This window comes from Leptinotarsa decemlineata, unplaced genomic scaffold, assembly GCF_025532065.1.
Source record: "Leptinotarsa decemlineata unplaced genomic scaffold, Ldec_3_MD MMD2_tig00000505_RagTag_RagTag, whole genome shotgun sequence".
NCBI classification, from domain to species: domain Eukaryota; kingdom Metazoa; phylum Arthropoda; class Insecta; order Coleoptera; family Chrysomelidae; genus Leptinotarsa; species Leptinotarsa decemlineata.
In genome coordinates this window covers 12498618-12525810 of record NW_027412549.1, presented here as the reverse complement: position 1 = coordinate 12525810, position 27193 = coordinate 12498618, and the positions used below count along the sequence as shown (strand labels likewise).

General features: G+C 33.6%; 1 protein-coding gene and 1 long non-coding RNA gene across 4 annotated transcripts; one reads left to right on the top strand and one right to left on the bottom strand.

Annotated features, from left to right (window-relative positions):
• The first annotated feature begins 1299 nt into the window (after positions 1 to 1299).
• Positions 1300 to 25558, top strand: LOC111505795 (uncharacterized). 3 transcript variants are annotated; one of them, XM_023160668.2, is made up of 8 exons: positions 1300 to 1663; positions 14114 to 14471; positions 16590 to 17011; positions 17217 to 17388; positions 17515 to 17793; positions 18270 to 18565; positions 24185 to 24340; positions 25287 to 25558. In XM_023160668.2, the coding sequence occupies exons 1-8, from the start codon at positions 1610 to 1612 to the stop codon at positions 25407 to 25409; spliced, it is 1860 nt and encodes a 619-aa protein (XP_023016436.2). In that variant the 5' UTR covers positions 1300 to 1609; the 3' UTR covers positions 25410 to 25558. The 3 variants fall into 3 exon arrangements, with proteins under 3 accessions (XP_023016436.2, XP_074030079.1, XP_074030078.1); XM_074173978.1 differs by lacking the exon at positions 1300 to 1663 and adding an exon at positions 2281 to 2300; XM_074173977.1 differs by lacking the exon at positions 1300 to 1663 and adding an exon at positions 10749 to 10824.
• Positions 9040 to 10963, bottom strand: LOC111505796 (uncharacterized). The gene is made up of 3 exons (XR_012465177.1): positions 10757 to 10963; positions 10519 to 10649; positions 9040 to 9702 (listed from the first exon to the last, which is right to left on the bottom strand). It is a non-coding gene; the product is annotated as an uncharacterized lncRNA (long non-coding RNA).
• Positions 25559 to 27193: the final 1635 nt, after the last annotated feature.

The window sequence follows — 27193 nt, the reverse complement described above, 5'->3', positions numbered from 1 at the left end:
ACGCCTGAATATTTTCGCGGAATTTGTATTATTTAAATTTGGGATTTTATTCTAAAAATTGGTATTTCGAGTAGAAAATACAAGTAGGTACAGTATGGAGTCGCGGTTACAGTATTTGAATGATATTTAGTCAAGAAACAGAAATAACAACATGTCTGAAGACTTTTGATAATTATGATTACTCATTGCATGGAATACGCATCGCATACGCATACCTATCGTGGTCGTCGTTAACCAGGGATATTTGTTTTAATACGACTTTTGTTTACGACGTTTCCAGGTTCCAGCAGTTACTTTGGTAATTTTTGTTGGTTGAAATTGTTAATAACAACCATAGGATAAGAAAAAAACTCTAAATATATAATATATATTTGCGATTAGGTAAAAGACAAATAGCTCAACAAAAGATAGCACTTTTCTCGCTCCGGGGCAACACACTCCCGAAATTTTGCCTCCGAAGCGGGTTCTAGTCATCAGTACATAATTATATTTCAGTTACCACCAACAAAATATAAAATTAGGCCACCACTTTTATCCTAATCGAATATCGTCGCAAACCAAGATGATTCTTCAAAACAGCAATAGGTACCTATCTTCTAAAATAATTATTTTTATAATCATCTAATGGCGCTGGGAAGGACAACAAAGTTTATCCACAAAACTTTCTTAATATATCAAATAGCCAATATTGAAATATTTTGAGGGTTCAAATTTATATAATATAACATCGATGAACTTGGTAATATATGTTTCAAATGAGCTAACTTAATTTACTGCTGAGTACACATTAGACAAAACTAATAAAACTTATTATTTCAATTCAATTGATGAGTTATATACCGAAGCGCAGAAGGGCCACATATTTTTATCATTTGTTTCTTGGAAATTACGACTTTGATTCTCGAAATTTCGACTTCAATCTTGAAATTTCGATTTTAAAGTTAAAATTTCGAGTTTGAAGTCGTATTTTCGAAATTACGAGATTAAAGTAGAAATTGCGAGATAAAAGTCGAAATTTTGAGATTAAAGTCGAAATTTTGAGATAAAAGTCGAAATTTCGAGATTCAAAATCGTAATTTCCAAGAAACAAATAATAAAAATGTGTGGCCCTCCTGCGCTTTTGTAGTTATAAGTCATTCGTCACATTCTAATTAAAGTGATCTATGAATGACAATTGTATTCTGAACAAATCTCCAAATAATTCCAGTAAATCGTTTCAAGTTTGGCCGCATCGTACCCCCGCCTATGGTACAGTAATGCAGTCGGTTACGTCGCCGGTCGCCAGCCGTTCTCTCTATACTCCCCCCACCAAAGCCAGTCCCAGAATGGCGTGGTTTGTGCCTTGTTTGCCCAGCCTGTAACTCTGAATTTAGCCAGCGTTGGGAGTTTTGAACCAAATTTATCACGCCCAATTGGTTACTTTGTCAATTAGCATTGTCCAAGAAGCTAATTTAACTAAATAGTTGAAACTAAAGTGAAATAGTTTTGTGACATAAAAGTGACCATCGATTTACGTGTAGTGCCTGTGTCTGGTGTAAGAACAGTTCACACAGCAGAAACGACTCGTAGTTAACAATGCACTTGTTATTTAATCTACTTTTGGAAAATAATGACTTCTGAAGTGGCAGAAGTTCGAGTGGAGTACATTGAAAATTCTACGCAGGTTAGTAAAGTTTTCTTCAAAAACACCCAATTCTGTCAAATACAGGGGCGGGCGGTACACCACACACTATCTGTGGGAGTTACTTTGTCCCGGTTTAGATAGGAGGAGGTCGAACATTCATGTACGGCGTATAGAGGTCGGATGGCTGTTCAGAACTCTTATTATTGAGTTAGTTTATGGGTGTGTTTTTTTGGCGCTCCACGTCCAATAATAGTCATTAAAACATTGCTGTTATAATTTTCTTGCATGCTGGGGGTCTTCGCACTTGAAAAAACTTGAGGTCGACAACTTGTGAGATTAAAAATAAAACTGAATGGACAATGTTAACTTCTTTCATGTACTCCTATATTTTTTCAATAAGATCTAGAACAGTAAAATAAAAGGTGTAAAATTCATAAATATTCAAGGGTTATATTCGAGTATACTTAATTCAGTCAGGAAATATGTCATAAATATTGATGTTGACAGCGTTTTATGTTTATTTTTTTCTTCGGTTAAATAGGTTTATGTATCTAAGCGCTAAAAAATACTGAAATATTGTTGTTTTACCCTGAACATTCCAATATTTTTTGGTACTGAAGGAAATAATCTCGCTGAACAATTAAATTGACAGCAAGGAGATGGGTGTAATTAATACGTAAGTACCTACCTACTATGTAGGCAACACCCATCGAAATTTGTCAATATTATCTACCAAGATTAAATTGAAAGTAGAGTATGCATATGTTTCATTATGTATAGGTAGGTAGAAACATACCTAGCTCCCGAGATATCTCCTTATCTATTTGACAAAGTATTTCTGTTCTTTTGTTGAAGTACCTACCACTTATCTATCTCTGTAGGTATTGTGAAGGAAAATTTTAAAAATCGTAGTCTAGGACTCAGTCCGAAATCGAATTTAATTTATTTATTCTTCAAATGTTACTTGAAATTTCAACTTTAATCTCGTAATTTCGAGTTAAAAAGTCTTAATTTCGAGGTTAAGGACATAATTTCTAGTTTGAAGTCGATATTTCAAAATCACGAGATCAAAATCGAAATTTCGAGATTCAGAGTCGTGATTTCCAAGAAACAAATTCAATTCTGTATTGAAATTTATAAGGTTCCAGTACCAGCACCAGCTTGAGGCTTCTATTGTCCTCGGTAGTATATTCGATTGAAAAGTATCAATTCACTATTCACTCCGACAAGGCCGTAGCCAGGGGGGGATCAAGGGGGATTCTCGTGAACAAGCACTCTAAGATTACTGAGAAAAAAATATTTTCTATAATTCACCATCCACTGTTTTTCATTATTTTCGATCAAAAATCGTTTTCCACGTATTTTCGTTTCAATCTCGTATAATTATTTATAATGCATTATAATTAAAGCCAGGTCTCGTGAACAAGCACTCACGATTACTGAGAAAAAAATATTTTCTATAATTCACAATCCACCATTTTTCATTATTTTCGATCGAAAATCGTTTTCTACGAATTTTTGTTTTAACTTCATATGAGTAAATACCTATATACAGAGTGGTCTCTTTTTTTGTAACTTGACGCAAAAATGCTCGGACAGGTCAATTTTGCTTTTGAGGGGGACACAATTCAGATGTATTTTTCTACCTGTGCCTTCAACCCCCTAGCGAGGGTGAGTAACAAGCCTAAAATTTCAAATGGAAAGTGGGGTCGAGTGATATATCATTTGAAAGGGCACAAAATCATCTTTCCAATGATACCTAATTTGTTGTATTTCACTCAAACATGTAGGTATTATGAAGAAAAACAACTACAACCCAGTACTTTCAAATGTGTAATTGACTTAGTAGAATCCTACTTCAGCAAGTGCTGAAAATGTGACCCATTTGCTTCCATACAATAATACAGATTTTGTTCAAATCTATTCCTAACATTTTGTAGCATCTCAGGTGTTATACTTCTACACTCTGCTGTAATTCGTTGGCGAAGATCTTCTATGGACTGGGGCTGCGTAGCAAAACATTTATTTTTCAAGTGTCCCCAAAGGAAAAAGTCTAAAGGCGATAAATCAGGTGACCTGGCAGGTCATTCGATGGGGCCTCTTCTTCCAATCCATCGTCCAGGAAACCGGCATCTAAAAACTCTCTTACCGGAGCAACATAGTGAGGAGGTGCTCCATCTTGCTGGAAATGAAGCCGATCATCATTATGATTTTGGTCATTTTCAATTATTTCTGTTATGAGAGGATCAATTGTATCTTCAAGCATGTTCAGGTAGACCTCACCAGTTAAATTCCCAGGAATAAAAAGTGGCCCTACGATATGACTACCTAATATGCCACACCAGACATTGATTTTTTGAGGGTACTGGGTATGGACCTCTCGGAATAAGTGAGGGTTACTGTCATCCCAGTAACGGCAATTATACCTATTCACAGCTCCATTCAAAAAAATGTACTCTCATCGGAAAAGCACGTGTTGAATGATAGGTGCTGATCATCAATTAGTAGCTGGCTCAGTTGTTCACAAATTTGCAGCCTTCTATCAGGATCATCTTCATTGAGTTCCTGTACTAATTTAATTTTGTACGAATGAAATTTATAGGCTTTTAATATCCGTATTATGAACGAACGGGAGACATCTGAGGCTGCAGCAAGCTGACGGGTACTTTGAGTATGATCCAATTCAACATGTCTCAAAACAGCGACTTCCACTGATCGGTTTCCGTGGCTGGTGTTTCACATTACAGACAGATCCGGTATCGGTATCAAACTTTTGGACTAACTTGGCAACGTACGAATCATTCACATTTTTCCCGGATGACTGTTATTAAAGAGGCGAGCAGTAAGTCTAGCACAACTATTATGTTGATAATAAAGTTTAACAATTTCAACTCGTTCGGGAATGGAATAAACCATTTTTACAGTAAAGTTGAAATAATTTCAAAAGCAACCGAACTGAATCAATGAACGTTTGCCTAAATTCTTTTTGTACACTTATCTGCTGTTGTTATTTGAACCAAAAAACGCACGAGAGAAATTGAGGAATGAATGTAGTAGTGATAAAAATGCTGTTTTTTCCGCATTTTCATTAACACCAAAAATATCGAGTAAATGTTCTTGCTTTTTTTATAACTATTCAAGTAAATACAACAAATTACCCTTTCAAATGATATATCACTCGACCCCACTTTCCATTTAAAATATTAGGGTTGTTACTCACCCTCGCTAGGGGGTTGAAGGCACCGGTAGAAAAATACATCTAAAATGTGTGTCCCTCAAAAGTAAAATTAACCTGTCCGAGCATTTTTGCGTTAAGTTACAAAAAAAGGAGAAAAGCAAGGTGCATACTTTTCGTTGGACCACTCGATATAATGTGTGGTGTGAAAAATTACATTTTAATGAATTCACGATTGTCAAAAAGCGACTTCTACAGATTTTCGGTTTTAAACATATTTTTTTTTATCAACTATGTATACAGTGCTAGTCAAAAGTCCCCTCCCCCCCTCGTATCTTTTGAACGGGTATACTTATAATAATGAAATTTGGAGGGTGGAAATAAACGGATGTAGGCTTCTTTACTGGTCATAACAGGTGACGCAATAGTCATAAATGACGTCACAAGGCCACTGTGACCAAAAATTTTAAATGGGACCCTATGGCAAGTGACAGCTCGTTTGAAAGGTATTGAAAATACCTATTCAGTCATACCAATTTTGTTTGGGTTTCGGCTGATTTTGATTGATAAATTGAAGAAATACGAAAATTATAGTTTCGCATTTAATTAATAAAGATTTAAGAACCAGTTCTTATAATAAGTGTTCAAAATGTGCTCCATCTACTTCCTGGCAGTAATGCATCCTATTGCTAAACTCTTGTCGTACTCGTCCCAGTGTGTCAGCGGAAATTGCCCTACATTCTTCAACAATTCGTTGTTTCAGAATGGCAATACTGTCAGGTGCTGTAGCGTAAACCTTAGATTTCAAGTACCCCCATAGAAAAAAATCTAATGGTGTAAGGTCCGGTGACCGAGCTGGCCATTCGATCGAACCTCGTCGTCCAATCCATCTACCACGATATTCTTCATCTAGGTAACGTCTTACTGCACCGTAATAGTGTGCAGGAGCACCATCTTGTTGAAACGTTATTTCCAAGTTGTCGAATTCATCTGGATTATCTTCTAGAATTTCAAGAATTAACGCCTCAATATCAGTTTGTAACATCTCCAGATACAATTCACCGGTTAAGTTAGCATTGAGAAAAAGAGGCCCAACTATGTGGTTTCCCAAAATACCTGCCCAAACATTTACTTTTTCTGGAAATTGAGTATGTTTTTCACGAAAGATGTGAGGATTTGTGTCACTCCAATACCTCACATTTTGAGTGTTAAAATTTCCATTGAGAAAGAAAGTACTTTCGTCACTAAAACAAATTGTCTGTGTGTAGCCTGGTTGTTGGTTCATTTTATCGGACATAGTTTCACAGAATTCTAGTCTTCGGTCGGGGTCATCATCTGAAAGTTGGTGCACCATTTTTAATTTGTATGGATGAAATTTGTTTTTAGCCAACACCCTATGTACTGTCCTTTGACTGACTTCACAGATAGACGCAACTTGGGCTGTGAAGAAGTAGGGTTCACTACCATTTCTCCAAGTATGTCAATTTTTTTGTCATCACTAATTGTTGGTCGACCAGATCGTTTGGCATCTTGAACACTACCTGATGCTTCAAACTTCCGAAGAAGCTCCCTCAAATAAACCCTCGATATAGGGCGATCGGGGTACCTCTCATTAAACAGTCGTTCCGCTGCATGGAAATTGTTTCTACATTCACCAATTATTAAGATAGCTGCTATTTTGTCGGCTACAGTACGTACCATTTTGCCTATGTAAACACTTAAACGTCTCGTTAAACAATAGCTTAGGTAAATTTTCAAGGTATAAACACTTTTGACAAGTAGATAATTCAAACACGTCAACCTTTTTGACAATGAACCAGAGGCGTACTTTAAAATCTTTATTAATTAAATGCGAAACAATAATTTTCGTATTTCTTCAATTTATCAATCAAAATCAGCCGAAACCCAAACAAAATTGGTATGACTGAATAGGTATTTTCAATACCTTTCAAACGAGCTGTCACTTGCCATAGGGTCCCATTTAAAATTTTTGGTCACAGTGGCCTTGTGACGTCATTTATGACTATTGCGTCACCTGTTATGACCAGTTAAGAAGCCTACATCCGTTTATTTCCACCCTCCAAATTTCATTATTATAAGTATACCCGTTCCAAAGATACGAGGGGGGGAGGGAACTTTTGACTAGCACTGTATATTGATTATTATTTTGCATTAGTTGTCGAGAAAAAACAGTTTGAGGCATTTGTGAATATAAGAGCACCAATCATAGTATCATACATTATTTCAATTTTTACGGACTTATGATGAAATTAATTTTTTTACTCTAGTAAGAATTGATGAACTCACCATAGATTGTCTCTACATCAGAAGTTGAGGATGAAAATTTATGAATAACTTCATACTAATCCAGATCAAACCAGCATCTATATTGTTTTTAAGGTATTTTATGTCGAGAATTATCTACCTACCCAATTCTTTTTGGGTACTTATTTAAAAATGTTCTTGATCAGAATAAACTTACCGAAGGTGATATTCAAATTGTTTTTGAAAAACTACTCACTTAATATAAATGATATAGTTTGTTGCTGATGGAATAATTGATCATTCGATCAAAAATTTGATCTGGTAATGTTTTCAGTACAAAATAAAAATTGTAAGAGCCCAGAAAGCTTCGATAAAATAATTGCTTTCAAAAAGTATCAAATTTATCAGTCTGTATTCATCAAACATAGATACTAAATTTTGTTTAAAGGTGGTTGACAATGTTTCGTGGTGCATTTCATTAGTTCGGACTTCCATTATCTAATCTAATACGATATAAATTGATTTGAAATCCCTGTAGAAAATAAAAAGATTAGCTGAAAAATAACAATCATATCAAGCAAAAAAAAACTGAAATTAAAATGAAATAAAATGCAAGCAACAACCGAAAAATTGAACTATTAACATGTGAATAAAATTTAAAAAAAATAAAAAATTATTAACAAGAAATGAAAATTAAAAATTAAAAGTTTCCAAACCAAGTTACTTCACGACGTTTCGATTGTTATATAGGTTATATATCCACAATCGTCTTCGGGTGATTTTTTGGTTGTTGCTTGTATTTTATTTCATTGTAATTTCAGTTTTTTTTTTGCTTAATATAGTTGCTATTTTTCAGCAAGTATTTTTAATTTTCTACATATTCTTTCAGGGATTTCAAAACAATTTACATCATATTAGACAATGGAAGTCCGAACTAATGAAATGTATAAAATTTTATTAGAACGATTATTACTTGTTCTCTAACTACCCACTCAAAGGAATGAGATAAAACGGTAGATATCAAGAAGTTGAACATATAAGTACCAATTGTGTAGATATCATTTTTGAGCTGATGTGTTATGTTTTTTCCGTTAACCACCTATTACACCCCTATGAACGACAGCCCTCAGAAGTCGAAACTTATGCGAGCTAAGGACTAACGAGGTCTTACCTTTTAACGTGTGATTCCTAACACGATGATATGATAAATAAAAATTTTAATGAAAAAGCCCGTATTCCTTGCGGATCTGAATTTCTACAATTCATTTCAGTCATGAATAAATTGTGAATCGAATTTATCACAAATAAATTATTTCTTAATTATGATGCTAGTCGACAATTCAGATTTAATATTCGCAAATAAGTACTATATAACTGATACTGATAAAGTTATACGTTGACGTCTCGACCCCTCCCCACCCTAATTTTTGGTATACCCACGCCTGCCTTATAGTACTGGTCGTAAAATTAGGCGAAGGATGTACGAGTCAGTGACTGAGGAAGGCTATTTTTCTAGGTAGTTAATTTTGGACCAAGAGGGTTGCGGGTAGGCTGTAGTCAAATGAAACGGATCGAAGGTTGTATTTCAAAGTCTCAGCAATGACTGGGATATAACCTTCGTCCTCGCAGTCAACGCACATACCACTGATGGTGTAGCAGACAAAACGTTCTGTAATAGAAGTTCCATTGACCACGGCCTATCAGCCCAGATTTTGTTTTCTCTATGTTCTTGTATTACAATCTTTGAGTTCAGTTTATTCTTGTCTCTACCAAGAAGTGAGACAATCCCTTGCGCGTCAAAAACTTTTAATTTTTTGTAAGAAGGCAGAAAAAATATAAATATGAGGACATGATACGAGTCGAAGAGTGCATTGAATATATAGGAAAGGAGTTTACATGGTTTTTCATAAGAAATGGATTTCATTTCATCTTTGATTACCAATAATTTTAATTTTTCAGATATATAGTGGCGGATTTTTGAGTCAAAAATATATTACGTCAACTCACTTGTTTCTAAACAACAATATTAATTTTTATGACTACATAAAAATGAATTACCATCCAGGCGATGGAAGAATACACATGCTTTATTAATTTATGCATCCGATATAAGTCGACAAACTAACGAAAACGAAAAGATGTGGTTACTTCTCTTATAATAGAAAATTGCTTTCAGTTTTGAAATGTATTAATAGTGAAAAACCCAGGTTGCGATTTTGGGTCGATTTTATAAAAAACATCAACACTATTAGGTCATTATTTTGTCAAAGCATTACAAGTAGTGGAAAGCTGCAGAGTCCAAAAACAAAGCATTCGTAATACAACACCAGCCAACGTTGTTTCGGTATACCATAGGAGTCTTCAGTGGTGCTGGGCTGAACCACGATGCATTATTGGATAAACACTGTCAGAAGACAAGCCACAGAAAGTAAAGGTGATGACGTCTCCCCTTAGGAAGACGCCAAAACATTAGATTTTATATTCCATTTTTACACTCCGATATCTGACAATTTCATTATTTCAGTATGTGGAATATTAGACAAAGCTATCGCTAATTTGGATTAAGAATTCATAAAACGATGTAAAATTCACTTTTTATTGAATTTTTTGGATTGTTGGTAATTCCACGTTCCACAATCTGAAAACAAAATTGTAATGAAAAACTTTATGCAGGTGTACTGCCAGTAGAATTAGTTTTCTCAAAAAAAAAAAAGATTAAATCAACACAGAAACAGAGGAGGGAAAGCTTCAGGCTTAATAAACACGGCCCATTTTTCAGCGACATCTGAACTTGAGAGCCGACAAGATCAGATGGGCGATCCAAAAATTTCATCCGTACAAATCACCAGGAGTGGATGGTCCTACTACCCAGTTCTACTACAAAAGGGTTTTGCTTATACTACATCTGAGCAGTATAGGTACGCTGTGTGGCCTGGGAATACATTCCACATGCATGGCAACAGATGAAAGCAGTCTTGCTGTCCAAAATAGAAAAAATATCAGACCAGACACAACAGTCAACGTTTTTTCTGAATAAAACCATATAGAAAGGTTGCTAGATCGATATATGAGAGACCAAACAAACGCTCAAGAAAAGACCTCTTGGGTAGTTCCCGTCAGTATGCGTACCAGACTGGTAAATCGACAGATCTAGCACTGGATGGTTTCAACAGGCTACTATTATAAGCCTCGATATAGGTACTATACGAGTATGTACCACTTTTTTCTTATTACCTCTTCTTCAATTGAGATCCCCAGTAATACGAGTATAATTTGATTTTCTCAAATATCAAATTAATTTTGTTCCAATCAAACATAGGCAGATCTTTTTCTTATGCATCGTCATTGGGATCAAAAATTATTCATCAATTTGTAGGACTTGATTGCAATTTATTTTGCTTTATAATTACTTGAAAATACCAATAATTAATTTGTCTTGTTATCTTGCATTTACCTGCACCAATATATCCAATATCTTTTTGTAAGTTTTCCTAAACCTTTGTTTTTCTTCTTTGTTTATGTTATTACGACAGAAAAAAATCTGTATTTTCACCAACTCTTTTCTCTTCAGACTTCATATTCCACCTACCAAGTTTTATAGCTATTTGAAACATGTTCAATTACGTAATTAGATCTAATCTAACTTTATCGAAATAATTATTTACACAAATAATATTTATCTTTGTGATTACCTCTATAGGTATATTGTCGAGTAATAACAATCCAAGAAGTGACAAGAAGTTTTGTAAAAGTTGGTTAGGTACGTATGGTTGTTGTGTCGCGTCGCGATAAAATACATACTTTAATAGATCATCGTTTTATTCCACAAGGTACCTAAATCGGACACAAAACAGTTAACGTTTGCGTTTAATCAGAGAGAGTACCTTGCACCTGCTTGCACTCAGTACATCGAAGAGAGACAGAGACACCAATTGATGACGTATTACTATCTTTTGATAATTTACATTGTTTCTATGAATTCGATTAAATACTCCATTACGGTGGAAAGTTTATTGAACAAAAGAGATTTTTCGTGAAAAATATCAAAGTTTTTCATCAACCTTTTTTTGGGAATTTTCACCATCCACAATTTGAAAAAAAATTATTGTAGAAATCCTCATACTTGGTTGGTGACACGCGCGCCGAGTATTGCATTTCTGGTGATTGAGAAAAGTGCTAGTTTTATTACTTCGATGAAACTCCTTAGCCCTAATATTGGCTTCTTCATATAGCTTGTATCCTCGGGTTTCTCAATCTCCCATGTCTTGCAGGCGCTTTGCATTCAAAGATCATGTGTAGTGCGGTCTCGTCTCCTTTCTGGCAGAATCTGCCTTAAATTTTCTGGTACACCCAGAATGCCCATATGTTTTTTGTTCCGACAATCCCCATTAGTAGACCTACAACTACCCTTACCACCTTGCGGTTGTGGTTCAATTCATATCGATTCAATTCAGAATGTTCTTTGTCGAAGAAAAAAAATTCTTATTGACAAGGCATAAATGAATAAAATAAATCAGTCAATTTACAGTAAATTATTTGAAGTAAAAATGGAACAATACAGGGTCTAACGCTTACATGTAGACAGGACATAAGATTCTACAAAGCAATTAAGAATTGATTTACATGTATAAATAAAATGAATCAGTCCTTTTAACCTCAATGGTTCAGGTATTCAAAATCTGTCTTCAAGATATTATTTCAAGCTATAATTTGCTTTCGTAAGTAAAAGTTCCTTCACATGTTTTCGGAATATTTTTGAGTCTGTATACTTTTAATTTCAAATGCTAGATGATTGAATATATTCCGACTCTCCAATATTATGGAATTTTTAGTTAGTTTTGAAGTTGGTTTTGGCAGAGGTATATTGGCATTTTGCTGGGTGTTATATTCTTTCGGAAGGAAATTTTTTTTTTGAATTAGACATACTGTTTCTAGAATGAAGATGTAGAAGATTGTTGGTATTCTACTCTCAATGAACAATGGTCTTCAGTGATCCAAACGCTTGGCTCTACATATATATCTTATCGCCCTTTTTTGTAGAACAAACACTGATTACATCAGCTGCCTGCTACAAAAACCCCAGAAAGCCAAACCATACCTCAAATGAGTTTCATGTCGTTTTGTGTTGATGTTGTCAACACAAAACGACATGAAATTTGGTTGTTGCTATGCTTTTTATTTTTCTTAATATGTATCTAATATGTTTTTAAAATAGTAATATTATCAACACGAAGAAACTACTTTTCGAGCCCTTAAGAAGAATTTAATTAAATTCGAAACTTAGGCAAAAAAGCAATTGTTTTTTAAAGAAAAAATCGATATTTTTACCCAACCAACCTTTCTTCAGAAAAATTATTGGATCACTAAACTAGTTAAATGAAAAATATTATGTTTTCCTGCTACTATTCCCAACCCCTTGGTGATGACCCTGATAGCATAGCAACCAGATGCAAGTTTTTTGTTCAGATATTTAAAGTGTTCATCAAACTTCAGAGTATTGTCAATCCATAATCCCAAGAATTTGGTGAACGTCTTATTTTCGATTATTCTGGAGGCTTAGGTTTCCAGAAACAAATTTAAACGAAATGTCATATTCAAATTGAAACCTAAAGAATTGGAATCACACCAAGATTTGACTTTCTCTAAATCAGCCTCAATTATATTTTTCAGAGAGTCTGTATCATTTCATCATTTCCATGCCATAGTAAGGTTGTATCGTCTGCAAACATTTTAAACTTCCCTTGTACATCGATATTAGATAGGTCATTCACATAGATAAGGAACAAAATAGGGCCGAGCACTGATCCTTGGGGGACTCCACCAGTTATTTTCAAGAGACTAGAATTTTGATTCTGTGACAAATATAGCATCAATTGTATTTTTGGATCTTTGAAAACCAAACTGTGAGCTACTCTGTCATCTTTGACAAAGCAGATATTAGTGAAATAGGACGAAAATTGCATGGCTCATCTAATTCACCCCCCTTGTGAATTAGAATCTTTATAGCAGTTTTCAGCACATCCGGAAATACATCAATTGAAAATGAGACATTAATTGATTCTGCCAGGGCAAAAAGGGCTTTTTCTAATACATTTACTGATATTTCATCAATTCCATGTGTTTTTTTATTTTTATTTCTCTAAATGTTTCCTCAAGTGTTTTCTCAGATATACATGGAGTAAAATGGTACTATAAGAAACTAAAAAATTTGAAGGATTAGAAATGATTTCTTGAAATTTAAGAATGTAATTAAGAATGTAATTTTTTATTTCCATGTTAATATACAATTTGTTGTATGACATACATAATTAATAAATTTCAATTATCTTGAATGAGTAACTTTCACCTAGACATTGAAATGCCTGTATTGTGATCTGTTACTCACCAAGATAAGAGCTCAGTAAGTACATTTTATAAAATAATAAAAAAATATGATAATATTATAATAATTCATGGTAATACGATTAGTGAGAAAGAGAAAAAAATAAACATTTTTTTTTCCAAACTCTGAGGAAACAAAAACAAAAAAAAATTATCTGAACTGTTAGGACAATATGTATGAAATAATATCTAAATAATGAGGAACTATATTTCTATTGCTCCTGGATCCACATGAAGTTATATCAAATATATATTCTGAGCAACATTCTGATATAACATTAAACATAAACGATATATATTTTATTAGATAATTAAACGAGGGGCAAACCGCTGGAGAAATGATGTAAACTAAATCCTTTATTTCCCGAGTAGTACCTCTAAATCCCGAGTAATTCCTCTAATTCCTCGGACCTGTACACCAAAATTTCACATGCGGTTTCCCCTCGTAATAACACAAATACTCCTACTGATTATAACAATTGTTAGCCAGTATGGTTTTGAAATAGAGGCCTAGGAAAGTAGGGAAGTGAGGGTAAACATCAAGCGTATGGGGAAGGTATTAAATATTCGGCTAATATTCAGGTTGTGTTGGTGAGACTAATGGGGATCCGGGGTCCTTTACCACTTATATTCTTCCTAGGCATAGTGTAACCTATTTAATTTTTCAGGAATCCAAACCAACCCCTTCGCCTCTGGCGCTACTGGCTGCGACTTGCATACGCCTAGGATCGACCTCGAGCGAGACTCCAGCAACAACCACGATGTCGTCCACTCCTACGCCAGGCACAGTCAAAGCTATGCCTGTAGGGGCAGGGCCACAGGTAGTGAGCGTCCCGGTAGGCATACCCCAGCAATTGCAACAACAACTGTTGCAACAACAAGCCGGAGCCCAGCAACTGGTTAACGCTGCTGCAGCTGCTGCTGCAAATCAAAACGCTGCTCTTGCGTATAACGTGATGCAGCCAATGCAAACAGTCACGGTGGACGGACAAGAAGCTTTGTTCATACCCGCCATGTCAATTGCAGGTATCTAGTTTAGATTGCGCTTGTATTTTCTCTGTATATACTTAATTTCGAATTCACTTTATCCATTTTACGAAACAAAAAGAAAGATTTTGGTTTTTGATATCTCCTTCAGAATACAATCATTCTTACAAGATCAAGGTACCGGTTTTTGGTAATTGCTAATTAGATAGTTCGAATTGTATTTTATATTCATAATGAATTAAGTTTGTAACAGTTATTCAAGTTTCCCAGATATTGTATAATATGCCAGAGAAATATGTTTTTAATTATTAGGTACGTAGCAGATCTACTCAAAATGAATATAGATTACAAAGAAGAAAATAAGTTCACTTTTGGAAAATGCGCTGAAAAAGACATATTTTTGTTCAAACGATTTGAAGTCAACATATTGGTCGATGTATTCATTGGTGAAAACTACGATGTCAATAAAAGAATAACGTAAATATATCAAGTAAAATGCCCCTGTCAGCGTGAATCTGGTGGATTCGACATTCAAAAATCGAAAAATTGCCACGGTATCAATTCTTTTTTGACAAATCTGCCTAAAATCCTAAGGTATTCATTTCAAAACGTACGTACTCTAGTAATCAAATTACGATATTCTTTCATATAAAATCAACACCTTCTTCAAATCAAAGACAATGCATGGTAACTTTTTTATGTCTGAAGAAGTTGTGTTCAACGTTGAGAGACAGAAGTTCGTGAATCGTCGGTTCTTTTTTTTTAATAATCCATTTTCCTAAGTGCATCTAACATTATATTCGTCAAATTTAATTTATTTCCGGATATTTTTTTTTGTAATAGAAGATTACATTTTGTGTGGAAGGATTTTAGATACAAGATAACCATTAGCATCGGATATAATCTACTCACATAATTTTTTGTAGATAGCCTTGCTCTTTTGAATTTCAGATGCTTGTCTTTGCCTTGAAATAATTTTATTTTTGTTTGAAATAAATTAAACAAACACCAAGACATCACACTTTTTCTGTAGAAAAATATATTAGCTTGCGCCCTTTTGAAATGAATAAAGATAACCCTAAATTCCTCGAATACCAAAAAGTAAAATGCATTAGACATTTTGTAGTAATCAATAGATTTAGTGAATTTTCAATAGAAACTGCCCAGTATTTGGATTCACCTAATTTCAATATTACATTATAGTCATTGCGTCATAAGAACTTTGATAACTACTTGTTAGTGTAGCTTTTCACGACACCCATTCCAACCATCTTGTACAATGTACAAGTTTTTACAGGAACCTTGCTGGATGCATGTCACCCAGTAGTAGTTATATAGTCAATCTATTCCTATCCAACAGATTCCTCAGTTCTTCACGACCTTCCCAGACTAGTCTTGATATTACTGTTAGGTTCATCAGTTACCCAAGCAACCTGACTTTCTGTAAAAATATCGATGTGTTCATTTGGTTGAGGTCTCAAATCAATGTACCTTGCGCATTGCAAGATTGCATACACTTCAGCCAGGAAGATTGATCTGTATTGACCAAGTGGGTAACTGAAATGGAGATTTTTTCCTGCACAGTAAATTCCAGCACCTATTTCATGTATATCAGGTGTTTCAAGCATGTTCTCAGGATGACTATTTTTTCTTCACTTTTCGCGGATATGCCGAAATTTCTATTTTGCCCGATCTCATGTAACTCTGTGAGGTGTCCAGTCTGATTTTGTCCACTCTCCCCCGTTATTACTAGATATAAAAGAGGAAGATCAAAAAGTGACTCCAATGCAGCTCTAGCTATATGGTTTTCATTGATTTCGTTATTGCCAAACATGCATCCTGCTTATCGGTCGTTCGTATTTATCTATTCAAGTTTCAGAGGTCCCCTCTGCCCTCTATTTTGATCCTTTCAGTAAGTTTTGGTAGGTACAGGTAGTTTAGCATAGGAACAATAACAGGTAGTAGTTAGGTACTACTGACAGGTAGTAGTTAGGCCACTAGCATATAAAATAAGTGACGTGGTAGTAAAATTCAGTCATAACGATCTCCTGAGACCGTCGTGAGACCGTAATTTTGTTCTGGTGTTGGGAAAGTGTTTTCAATAGAACAGTTCAGTGTCGACAGCTGAAAAATATCTTTACATTGCCTTTTTTGCAGGCGCTCAGCAGCCGCAGCAGATTTTTAGCCAAGGTCAAATACTTCGTTCCCCCAGCGTTCTCCCGGCTAATCTTCAGAACCTCCAGAATCTCCAAAATCTACAGAGTCTACAGAACCTGCCTACTGTACAATTGGCTAATGGTCAAAGCGTCACTGTCCGTCCCAACCTACCCCAAATGGTACAATTTCCAATGCAGCAAACCATTCCCATTCAAGTGCCAATCTCTACGGGAAATGGCCAAACAGTATACCAAACAATTCACTTTCCAGTTCAACTGTCCTCTCCGATGCCGAATATAATTCAGACACCTCAATTTGCAAATATTTTAACACCAAATGGACAAATACAACAACTGCAAATAGCTACTAGTGTAGCTGCCCCTCAAACGCCAACGTCTATGGCACAAAGCACTGCCCACATTGTAAGTATTTGATTACCATAATTTAGATTTTAGATATAATCAATGTAAGTGTTCTCCACGTTGACATTATCCCGGCATTTATTTACAGCAAAAAATACTGAATTCAGCAATCATTTTACTCATCAGTAGTTGTACTATTAACGTCTTCTGATTATGTGAAATGATTTCAAGACTAAAGTCTACAATTAAAATTATTTCTTTTCAGGTTGATGCTCCTCAACTGACATTTACAGGTGCCAATGGACAACAGTTTACTGTTATACCAGCTTCAAATCTACAACAAGTTAGGGGCGCAACTTTGGGAAATCTAGGAAATATAGGAAATATAATTCAAGTGCCTAACATTCAAGCAATACCAAACATTCAAAATATACCAGGTAATAATTGTTTCTACGCTTTTGGTTTAATAATATAATGAACATTCAATACCCCAAGTTTGAGAATAAAATATAAAGATTCTTAATAATGACACTTTCTAATAAATTCAAACGGTTATATTTCAGGTATCGGAAATGTACAAGTGATAACTCAGCAAGCTCCTCAGATCTCCGTAGGACAACACATTCAACAAGATCCCAATGATCCAAATAAATGGCAGGTGATACCAAATGTTACAGCCGCTGCTCAACCAGCCAACCCTGCCCCGCTCACCCCTAGCGTTGTAGTAACTTCTTCACCTATTGATAGTAATACTTCTTCAATGCAAAATGACCCTAATCAAGACGGTTTGCAGAAGCAGAGGGTTAGAAGGGTAGCTTGTACATGTCCTAACTGTCAAGAAGGTAAGCATTTTAGTTGAGTTTCTACTATTATTGGAGTTTCATGAATTTCACTGAATACAAAAAATATTATTCCATAAATCAAATTCCTATATCTAGGTTCAAAATAAGGATAAAAAAACCTAGATTCTTGATCAGAAACGACAAAAGTTATAATTTATGTTAGTTTAGCAGAAAAAAGAGTAACTATACGAATTTTCTAATGTATTATTCGTAAAAAATTCACGGCATGCACTTTTGGATTTTCACCCCTTTTTAAGAGCTTTTGATAAAAGCAACGAACATTTTGTAAATAATCTGTTTTTCCGTTAATCAGGCTGTGTTTGACAATATCACCATGAATAAGTCGAATAAGTTAAAAACCTCAAAAATTTTACTTTTAAAAAAGAACAACTTCAACAATTTTAAAAGCCTATTATGTAAAAGAAAATTTTGTTGAAGAATGAACACAAAGATGGATTGACTAATTATTGTTTCAGGCGAACGTCACACTGACCGAAAAAAACAACACATATGTCACATAGCAGGCTGCAACAAAGTATATGGTAAAACCAGCCATCTGAGAGCCCATCTTCGATGGCACACCGGTGAACGCCCCTTCGTGTGTACGTGGTTATTTTGTGGGAAACGGTTCACGAGATCTGATGAGCTTCAAAGACATCGAAGGACACATACTGGTGAGAAACGGTTTCAATGTAGTGAGTGTAATAAGAAGTTTATGAGGTCGGATCATCTATCAAAACATCTGAAGACGCATCAGAAGCAGAGGATAACAGTAAGTAAAGGCATACATCTTATTTGGAATTTGGATCTTGGCAAGAATGAATAAATTGATTAAAAAAGGAGTCTCTAAAAATTTTGCAAAAATCTATCTGCAAATGGAAAACCTCTGCACCACATTCAGTGGTTGCTCAGGGTTAGCTTGTTGAGGACATTATCAGAATACTTAAATACTAGGTTTATGACATATGAGTTGTACATGGAGGTCCTTTCCCAGTCAGGTACATGTCAATATCATCATTTCACAGGTGCAGGTGGCTGGCATCTTTAGAGATTTGTTTTATCACTCCCAATGCCGAAGGCAAACTGGCTGAAGGATGAAGGTTATATTCATGGTGACTCATTACCAATCACATGGAGGTTGTTTGGCTGGTGCTGCTAAGTCAGTCAGGACAGTCTTGTTGGTGTTTCGGTAAAGTTGGTGTCCAATATTTTGTTTATCTTCATTGTTTCTTCCTTCCCATAGAAATTGTTGATATGTATGTTAATTTCAATGGCTTCACAAACTAACCAGTTGTAAAAGCTTGACGAATATACACAAAGTTGGATGTCTTCGAAAAGTATACTGTGCTCTCCAAATCTCATTCATAATAATGATAAATAATATCGATACATAGTTATTAGTACTTAGATGCATATTCGTGAGTTTTTTTTTCAATGTTGAAGCATTTAGTTTTTCAATGCTTTTTTGTGTACACATTTTTACTTTGAAATATTATAAATTTGTGATGTACTGTTTGGAACTTTTGGTGTAGTAATGAATATTACTGAAGTTTTTTCCCCAACACCAAATCGTTATTTTTACACTTCGACATGTGTTTCGATCACCAAGTGATCATCTTCAAGAGGAAGATAAAAATAACGATTTGGTGTTGGGGAAAAAACTCCAGTAATATTCATATTGTACATTTATTTGATATTTTAGTTCATATTGTATTTTATTGCACATCTCAGGAATTACATATTTATTATAATCATTAGGATTTCCTACTGAAAGAATAAACATATATTCGTGTATCAATTGATCAACACTGGGAACTGGAAAGCATATAATAAACTGAAGATTGGGATACACGGAAAAATCAGCTATGGCAGGATAGGCACTAAGTTCTGGAGAGCACAGGATTCATTTTTTAGACACCCACCTTCTTTTCCACTAGTTTGCTTGATTGGTCAGGAGTAGCCATATTCATAACCTATGTCCGAGTGCACCAGTATATCTTCGACCTTGGAAGTGATAATACAAACCTCTAAAGATGAAACTCGATGAGTGCCAGATCTCCAAGTACTTCATTTGATTTATAAAAGCAGATGGTATTTCAATAATCTGCAAGCTTCTGCAGAGCGAAACAGGAATATGGCAGAACAGAACATATCACGGCAGAGGCTAGAGCCAGTATTGATGAATCAAAGGTTTCCTTTTATTACTGTAATATAAGCCAACGTGATACTTTATGACTTGACCTTTTTTTATTGTAAATAATACTTTTACCAAATAATTTACAACTAATTTTTTGTGAGAAAGAAAAGGCATTTGAAATATCATATGCTGAGAAATCATAAAGAGCATCTTTTCAGCTAATTTATTGTCAAGTGAACAAATTCTTTCTTCTATGACTTTTTTATTTACTGTTTGGCTTGTCGGCATAAATTACCATTTTTCATGGTACTTGAAAGTTCAATATCAATAATAATAATAATAATTTTTTATTATTTCCTTGTTAAAAAGTACATTGTTATACGTACAGTGACAAGGAAAACGTCTGAGGGTAGGACACGTTACAGAGTATAATGTTTGTAGTAATCAATAATCTAAAAATATGATACATATAGGTATATACATATAATTATTTGTTTGGCTTAGATTATGTAAAAAAATAACTATAAATAAATGAAAGTCAATTTCATCACATAGTTGTGATATTTTGTCATTAAAATATAAAAAAAACAGTTTAAAATTCGTCAAGTGTGTAGCAATTTTTTTCAATAAGTGCCTTTTTCAGTCTTGATTTGAAAATGTTAAGATTTGGTGATATTTCAATTGATTCTTGAATGAATTTATTAAACATTTTTGGTCCAAGATAAAGAAAACTTTTCTGATAAAGAGTTGTTCTATGAATATTGGGCATCAGTTTGCCTCTAGAACGAGTTGGATAATTATGTTGCTGGAAAGGTGTATTATGCTTGTTTCTATAAACGTATATACACAATTCATAAATATAGAGACCAGCAACAGTTAGTATCTTGAAATTTTTAAAAGCATTTCTACATGATTCTCTCCAACCAATACCGGCAATGATTCTTACTGCATATTTTTGCAAAATAAATATTCTTTCAGCAGCAGATCCGGTACCCCAATTCAAAATTCCATATCTCAAGTGGCAGTTTATGGTCGCATAGTATAAGCTCAGTAAAATCTCTTTACTACAAAAATTAGCCATGAATCTCAGAGCATAGCAGTTTTTTCTCAATTTAATACAGAGGGTCTCAATATGAGGAGTCCATGTGATTTTGTAGTCCAAGGTGACGCCTAACATTTTTGTAGAAGTACAAGATTCAATTGGCAGATCCCCATTTTCATGGATAACAAAATGTTCGGGCCACTTACTAATTGTGAACTTCATCATCACAGTTTTAGATGTATTGAGTGTTAGGTGATTTTTTTCTGCCCATATGTTTACTTGTTTATGTACATCCTGGGTTATTTCCTGTAGGGTCGTTACATCAATTTCCTTCACTATGAAATTTGTGTCATCTGCATACGCTACTGTGGTTCTAATGGCGCTGGAGGCTGAATGGATTCTACTATACTTTTTGAAATTTTCATTTTGCTATGGAGTTGTCGATATAAGATTCAGCACCATTGCTGGATTTCCAACCCCCATGGCGTTTTAAAGTTGAAAGATCTGTCCCTGCATTAACTAAAATAGTTGCAGATGACCTTTGGAAACAGTGGCCAGTTTATAATTCAGGGTTCGGTAATTGCAAAAATTTCAATATTTCTATTTTTGTAATTAAAAAAAAAACGTGTTTCATTTGTGCATGATCGAAGCTTCACATATTTTTTGTAAATTTGGTAGAATTCTCTTGTGACTGAAATTTCTAGCAACCTTGGTTTTAGTATCGGGTAATTTTATTAAAAGGGCCGAATTAAGATCTTCCATGTCATCAATTTTTAATTTTCAAGTTCATCACAATGGTATGCCCCTGTAAGGCCAATAACTAAAGCAGGCTGAAATCAAAAATAAACATTCATTTTTCGATAACAATTCATATCTTCATCAGCAAATACTTTTCATCAGGTGCATCTTTTAAAAATTGTTGAATTTTCCCAGAAGTTAATGTTTTTGACTGTTTTGGAGAATATTTTTCAGATTAGCGTTTTAAAAATGCATGTAGTTTTACGTATTTTGATATATCAACACAGTTTTTAGTAATTGAGGTACTACTCAGCATCGAGTACTGGGACCATAATGTTGATGATTTTAATCTTCTTGACAACTCTTCAAAATAAACTAACAAGGTATGTTCGTAACAAGAATTTACCTTGGCTTTCATTTTTCAGTTCATAAAGTTTCTGTAAGCGATTTAATATTTTTCACTTGATGTGCTTGGTAGCAAATTATTGCAAACATCTATTGCTTTTTGAACAATTTCTGGAGGTGTATTTTTCAACTCTAAATCTTCGTATTGCATTATATTCAATATTCAGTAAATCTGAACTATAACTATACTATAACAATCAACAATAAAACTATTTTCGTTGAGTAAGTTGACAGCAATAATTATGCAGTGCTTCGGTTTTGTTGTTATGGAAACGCCGACAATGGGCTACTTGGATATTGCACGCGAATCGTCGGCGTGGCGTTGTCAACATGAAGAACCTATCACATCAATCTGACATGTAACAATTGACTGACTTGGGTTCTCATGATAACAGTGAGAAATTATTTCTCACTGCGTGAGAAATTTTTCGTTTTGAACGTATGAGAGAAGTGGCACATTGTATAGCATCCATAGAAAAAGTACAGTGTACAATGCATAAGAAAATGACATATTTCTCACTCGTTATTGACTATTGACAAAAGTGTCAATTATGTGACCGTTTCCTGTTGAGTAAGTAGGCAAAATGATTCATAACTCATACGTTTGGACCAATCTCAATTGACCAGATTCATAACTCACACGTTTGGACCAATCTCAATTGACCAGATTCATAACTCACTACCTTCAAGACCAATCACAGTCGAGCAAATTCATTACTTTGTAGAATTGTTTTCAATCGCAAGTTAGCCTTGAGAATTTTCTGCTTGAAAATATGTTTACAAATGTCAAGCTTAATCAATGAACTGATATTTCGTTTTTAACGAAAAACAGGATTAAAAACATGGACTCGGGAACTGAAAACGGGTGTATCTCATCAGAAATTTCTATTAAGATGAAAAAATTTACACTTTTCAAAAATTTGTCTCTCAATAACAAAATGAGAGTTACTACAAACTTTATATCATACTAATTTGTAAGCTGCTTGTTGGAGTAGTTGTTAGAGCACAGGACTTGAGTGCCTGTGAACCTGGGTTCAATTCCCATTGGATTTCATTAAAAATATCTCGATATTCAATCTATTTGATGTTGGATGAAATGACAAAAATAGCAAATATTTTAAAATGCTTTTTTAGGTTGCTTTTGTTATGAAAGTGAATCGGGTATTCATTCAGGATATCACTCACAAATAAATCTTACTTTGAAATATTCCTTTTATAATTCATAGAAAAAGTATAGTATTCTTCGTAAAAAAGGCCATCACTCGTACGAATGATTTATGACGCTCACCTTCGGCTCGAATTGACAAACTTCATTCTCACAAGTAACGGTCACATTTTTTGCTCGTTGAATAATATACAATTACAAAAATGTGGCAATACAGTATTTACTATTTCTCTGGCCCCTGTACATTATACTAATTCTAGATAAATTGTTATAAATTATATTGAATGTTTTTCTCATCATTGAGGTTCATATGGATGACCACCGGTCGCTCATTTCAATTAGTTTCTACTCAAAAAGTTTATTCATACATTAGTTGTAATAAGTCTTTGCTTTCATTAGAAACCCAATTTTTATATGAACTTTCACTGAACTTCATTTTGTTTAATGGTTGTAATGAAACCAGGGACTCTGATTTAATGTTTCAACAACAAATTATATTTCACAGAATTATTTTGTGTTCTATATTTTAAAAAAGGATACTTTACGATTAAGTACGTTTAAAAACTTAGAAACTCATCTATATATTTTAACACTTTGTCTCATGCATTTCAGATGATACAGATATTTTTTAATATGTGATGAAATTTGCTGACAAACCAATTATTTAATAGTATTCCATTTGTAGATATTTTTTAAGAAATCAGATGCATATATTATGTTACATTTAAATATTATATTATTTTCCATTATTATCGTTATTATGTTCAGTCCTTAAAATTCAATAAGTTTTTTGAACATTATTTGTCACAGTACAAATCAGAAGGTAGCTCTTTTTGTTTTGAGTATAAATATGTTTCGTGAGTGTTTAACTTGTTTCACAAAATTTAATATATATTCTTTTTAGCGTCAAGATTTGACTGATGACCAAGATGAGGATGATGCCTGGGAACAGGATCAGCCAGATCCGGAGCCTGAACCACAAACTGATATGAAGCCAGTTTGGATTACAGATAGTAAAAACAATATCAAATATGCTATCACTCATGTAAATTACTCACAGGTATAGTCTTCAGTATTTTTTCTAGATCTTTTAGTTTGTAAAACAATAAAACTGATGTGATAGGTAGAATTGGAATCCTAATCAAATTATGGTGTTCTTGGATGGAAAGGTGCGACACAAAATTTTGTATCCTCGAGAAGTTTTTCATAAACTTTTTTTGAAAATTATAAGTGTCCTGATCCTTATATAAAACTCAATGTACTATTACGGAAATTAATCTATCTTTTTAAAAATAAAACAAATATTTATTTCAAGAATCATATTCATTGTACCCAAGATATAAAAAAAAACAAAACCAGAAGTTTGAAACTCAATGCATAAGTTTGAAAACGTCCTTATAGGACGAAAGTGCAGTAACGTTAGGTTACAAATAAAAGTGGTAAAAACAAAAAGTTTCAATTCTCTTTTTTTCATTATGATTTCCTACCACGTAGTAACGGCTACATCCATCAATTTATTTGATTCACTGCCAGATGATAAACAACTTGAACAAAGACAGTATATGCACACTAAAAGTAAAAAATTGGTGACTCACACATGATGTGCATATTATTCTTGATTCGCTATTGAAAATGTTAGTACCTCAATTTTATTATTTGAATTAGTACCTATAAGAAGTATTAGAAAAAATTAATATTCAATATAAATTTTGTTCCTTTGGAAATACTAACATTGATTTACTACAAGTATTATACTTATAGGGGATTTTCATTTCAGGAAGTTTATACATTATTTTTTATTGATTATATTTTGAATACATTTATATCATTATATATGTTAGATAGTATATTTGAGTTATTTCTTGTAATTTTGAATTTTTTGCTGAAAAAATTTTAAATAGTTGAAAAATATATTGAATTAAAATAAAATTCAATGAAACGTCTTCCATTTTCAATGAAATTTGTTCCTGCAGAAAACAGATAATCATATAACTTTTTTATTACAGGAGGCTGCTACATCAACCCAATCTGCATCTTCAGATAGTTCGAGTAATGAAGAAAAAATGATGATAACAATTAGTACTTCAGAACCTGATGATCTTATAATAGCTGATCCTTTAGATAGCTGAGCACAAATGTACATAGTAACGACCTCTTAAGATTGTTTATCGAATTCAAATTTTATTTAATGTTTGACTATTTATTGTAAGTTAGGAACATTTGTACTTAATGTTTGTACAGGAAGAAGGAAGAAATTATATACCTATTTTTATTATTACTTTCGTTTGGCTCATTTTTTTACACACTATACTCTTGAAAATACTTCAGTTGAACCCAATACAATTGAAAAATAATCAAAATTAAAATGGGATTCAGCTGAAGAATTTTATACGAATTGTTTTTCGGCCTTGCAGTGAAAACAAAAAACATGCAAATTGCGAATTTAAGTTTGACGATCAATGTCTAAAATTGCCTTTGTAAGGAACATCTTCTGAGAGCCTCATTTATCTTCAATATTCATGAAATGTGTCTTCTATTGATTTCGTAGATGGGGTCTTTGTAAGAGGATATTTCATTGCAGTCTATTCTCAGATTCATATTTGTTTTAAAAAACGTTTATGCCTGATTGTGTTTTTGTATTCTACATATTGATAATAATAATTGCTTTTATTAATAATTTATCTGGCAGAAAACTTTGGGATTTTTCCAGTATTTTTGAAAATGATTTATTGACATTGTGATACAAATTTTATGAGGGAATAATGAAAGAATATTGTTGAAAGGAAATTTAAGTACTAGGAAAATAATCATAAATAAGCATGTGGGTATTAATTTCTGCAGCAATTTGAAGATCCATAGTCAGTACAAATAAAAAAACGTCTTCTCTTTCCAGTTATACAAGCCTTGATTCGGTTTATTATGCTTTGAATGGTTTCAATAACATCTTGGTGAATAGAGTATATTCTTTACAAGACAGAATAACTTGATCAATAAAGACTCTCTTGTCAAGGTGGAATCTTGTAAAATTATTTCTAGGGTTTTCCCTGCAGCTAAAAAAATACTATCTAAAGAATGATTCATTGAATCTTCAAATATCATCATTACATTCAAGAGAAGTTTGAGAACAGACTACGCATAACATAACCAGGCATTGTGCATGAAAATGTGCAAACAACAAAGAAGAAGGCCCCATGAAATAATTTCAAATGACCAGATGAATTTGCAGAACAGGAGTGTTCGATTGATTAGAGTATAAGTACTTAGTACTTATACTTAGAGTAAGTTTTTGAGAGACATTCAGTTTTGAATTAGACCAAAAAAAGTAAAATAGTGCGATTATGAAATATAGTGTTTTTTCAGATGTAAATTGTGTGGTTGAATGAAGTTATTAAATTTGAATAAGCTTACCTATACATATATTTATTAAAAACCCATGTGTAGTCGGAAAATAGCAAACATTCGTGGCAGTGGTGACTTTAACGTAATGAGTAGTGGTGCTGAAGAAAGAAATTGAAGCAAATTCATTCTGGATAGTGAAAATCTATGTCAATAATTATGACACAATGAAAAGGCGTTCCCAGATATTGAGATTTGAAGGTAATGAAAGAACAAGATGAAAAGGAGAGAAAGAGGGAAAAAGAAAATAGGAGGAGGAAGCTTAGGAGAAAAAAGAAGACCAAGAATATACCTAAAACAATTGCAGCAACTAGAAATGGTAACAAAAAAACAAACAACAAAAACGTAAAAGAAAAAAAGAACTGAAAGAATCGAGAATGCTCGAGCATTTAAAGCAATAAAAAAATGGACTGTTTATACAAATTTATGAGTGCAAGCAAGAAATACTCAAAAGAGTAAAAACAAGTGCGAATCACCCAGCTAAAATATTGAAAGAAGTACAGTAAGTTTGAAAAAG

Coding starts and splice junctions, on each gene's coding strand:
- LOC111505795 (XM_023160668.2), top strand. CDS start 1,610: ATGACTTCTGAAGTGGCAGAAGTTCGAGTGGAGTACATTGAAAATTCT. Junction 1,664..14,113: donor ACATTGAAAATTCTACGCAG/GTTAGTAAAGTT, acceptor TTAATTTTTCAG/GAATCCAAACCAACCCCTTC. Junction 17,389..17,514: donor AAACATTCAAAATATACCAG/GTAATAATTGTT, acceptor GTTATATTTCAG/GTATCGGAAATGTACAAGTG.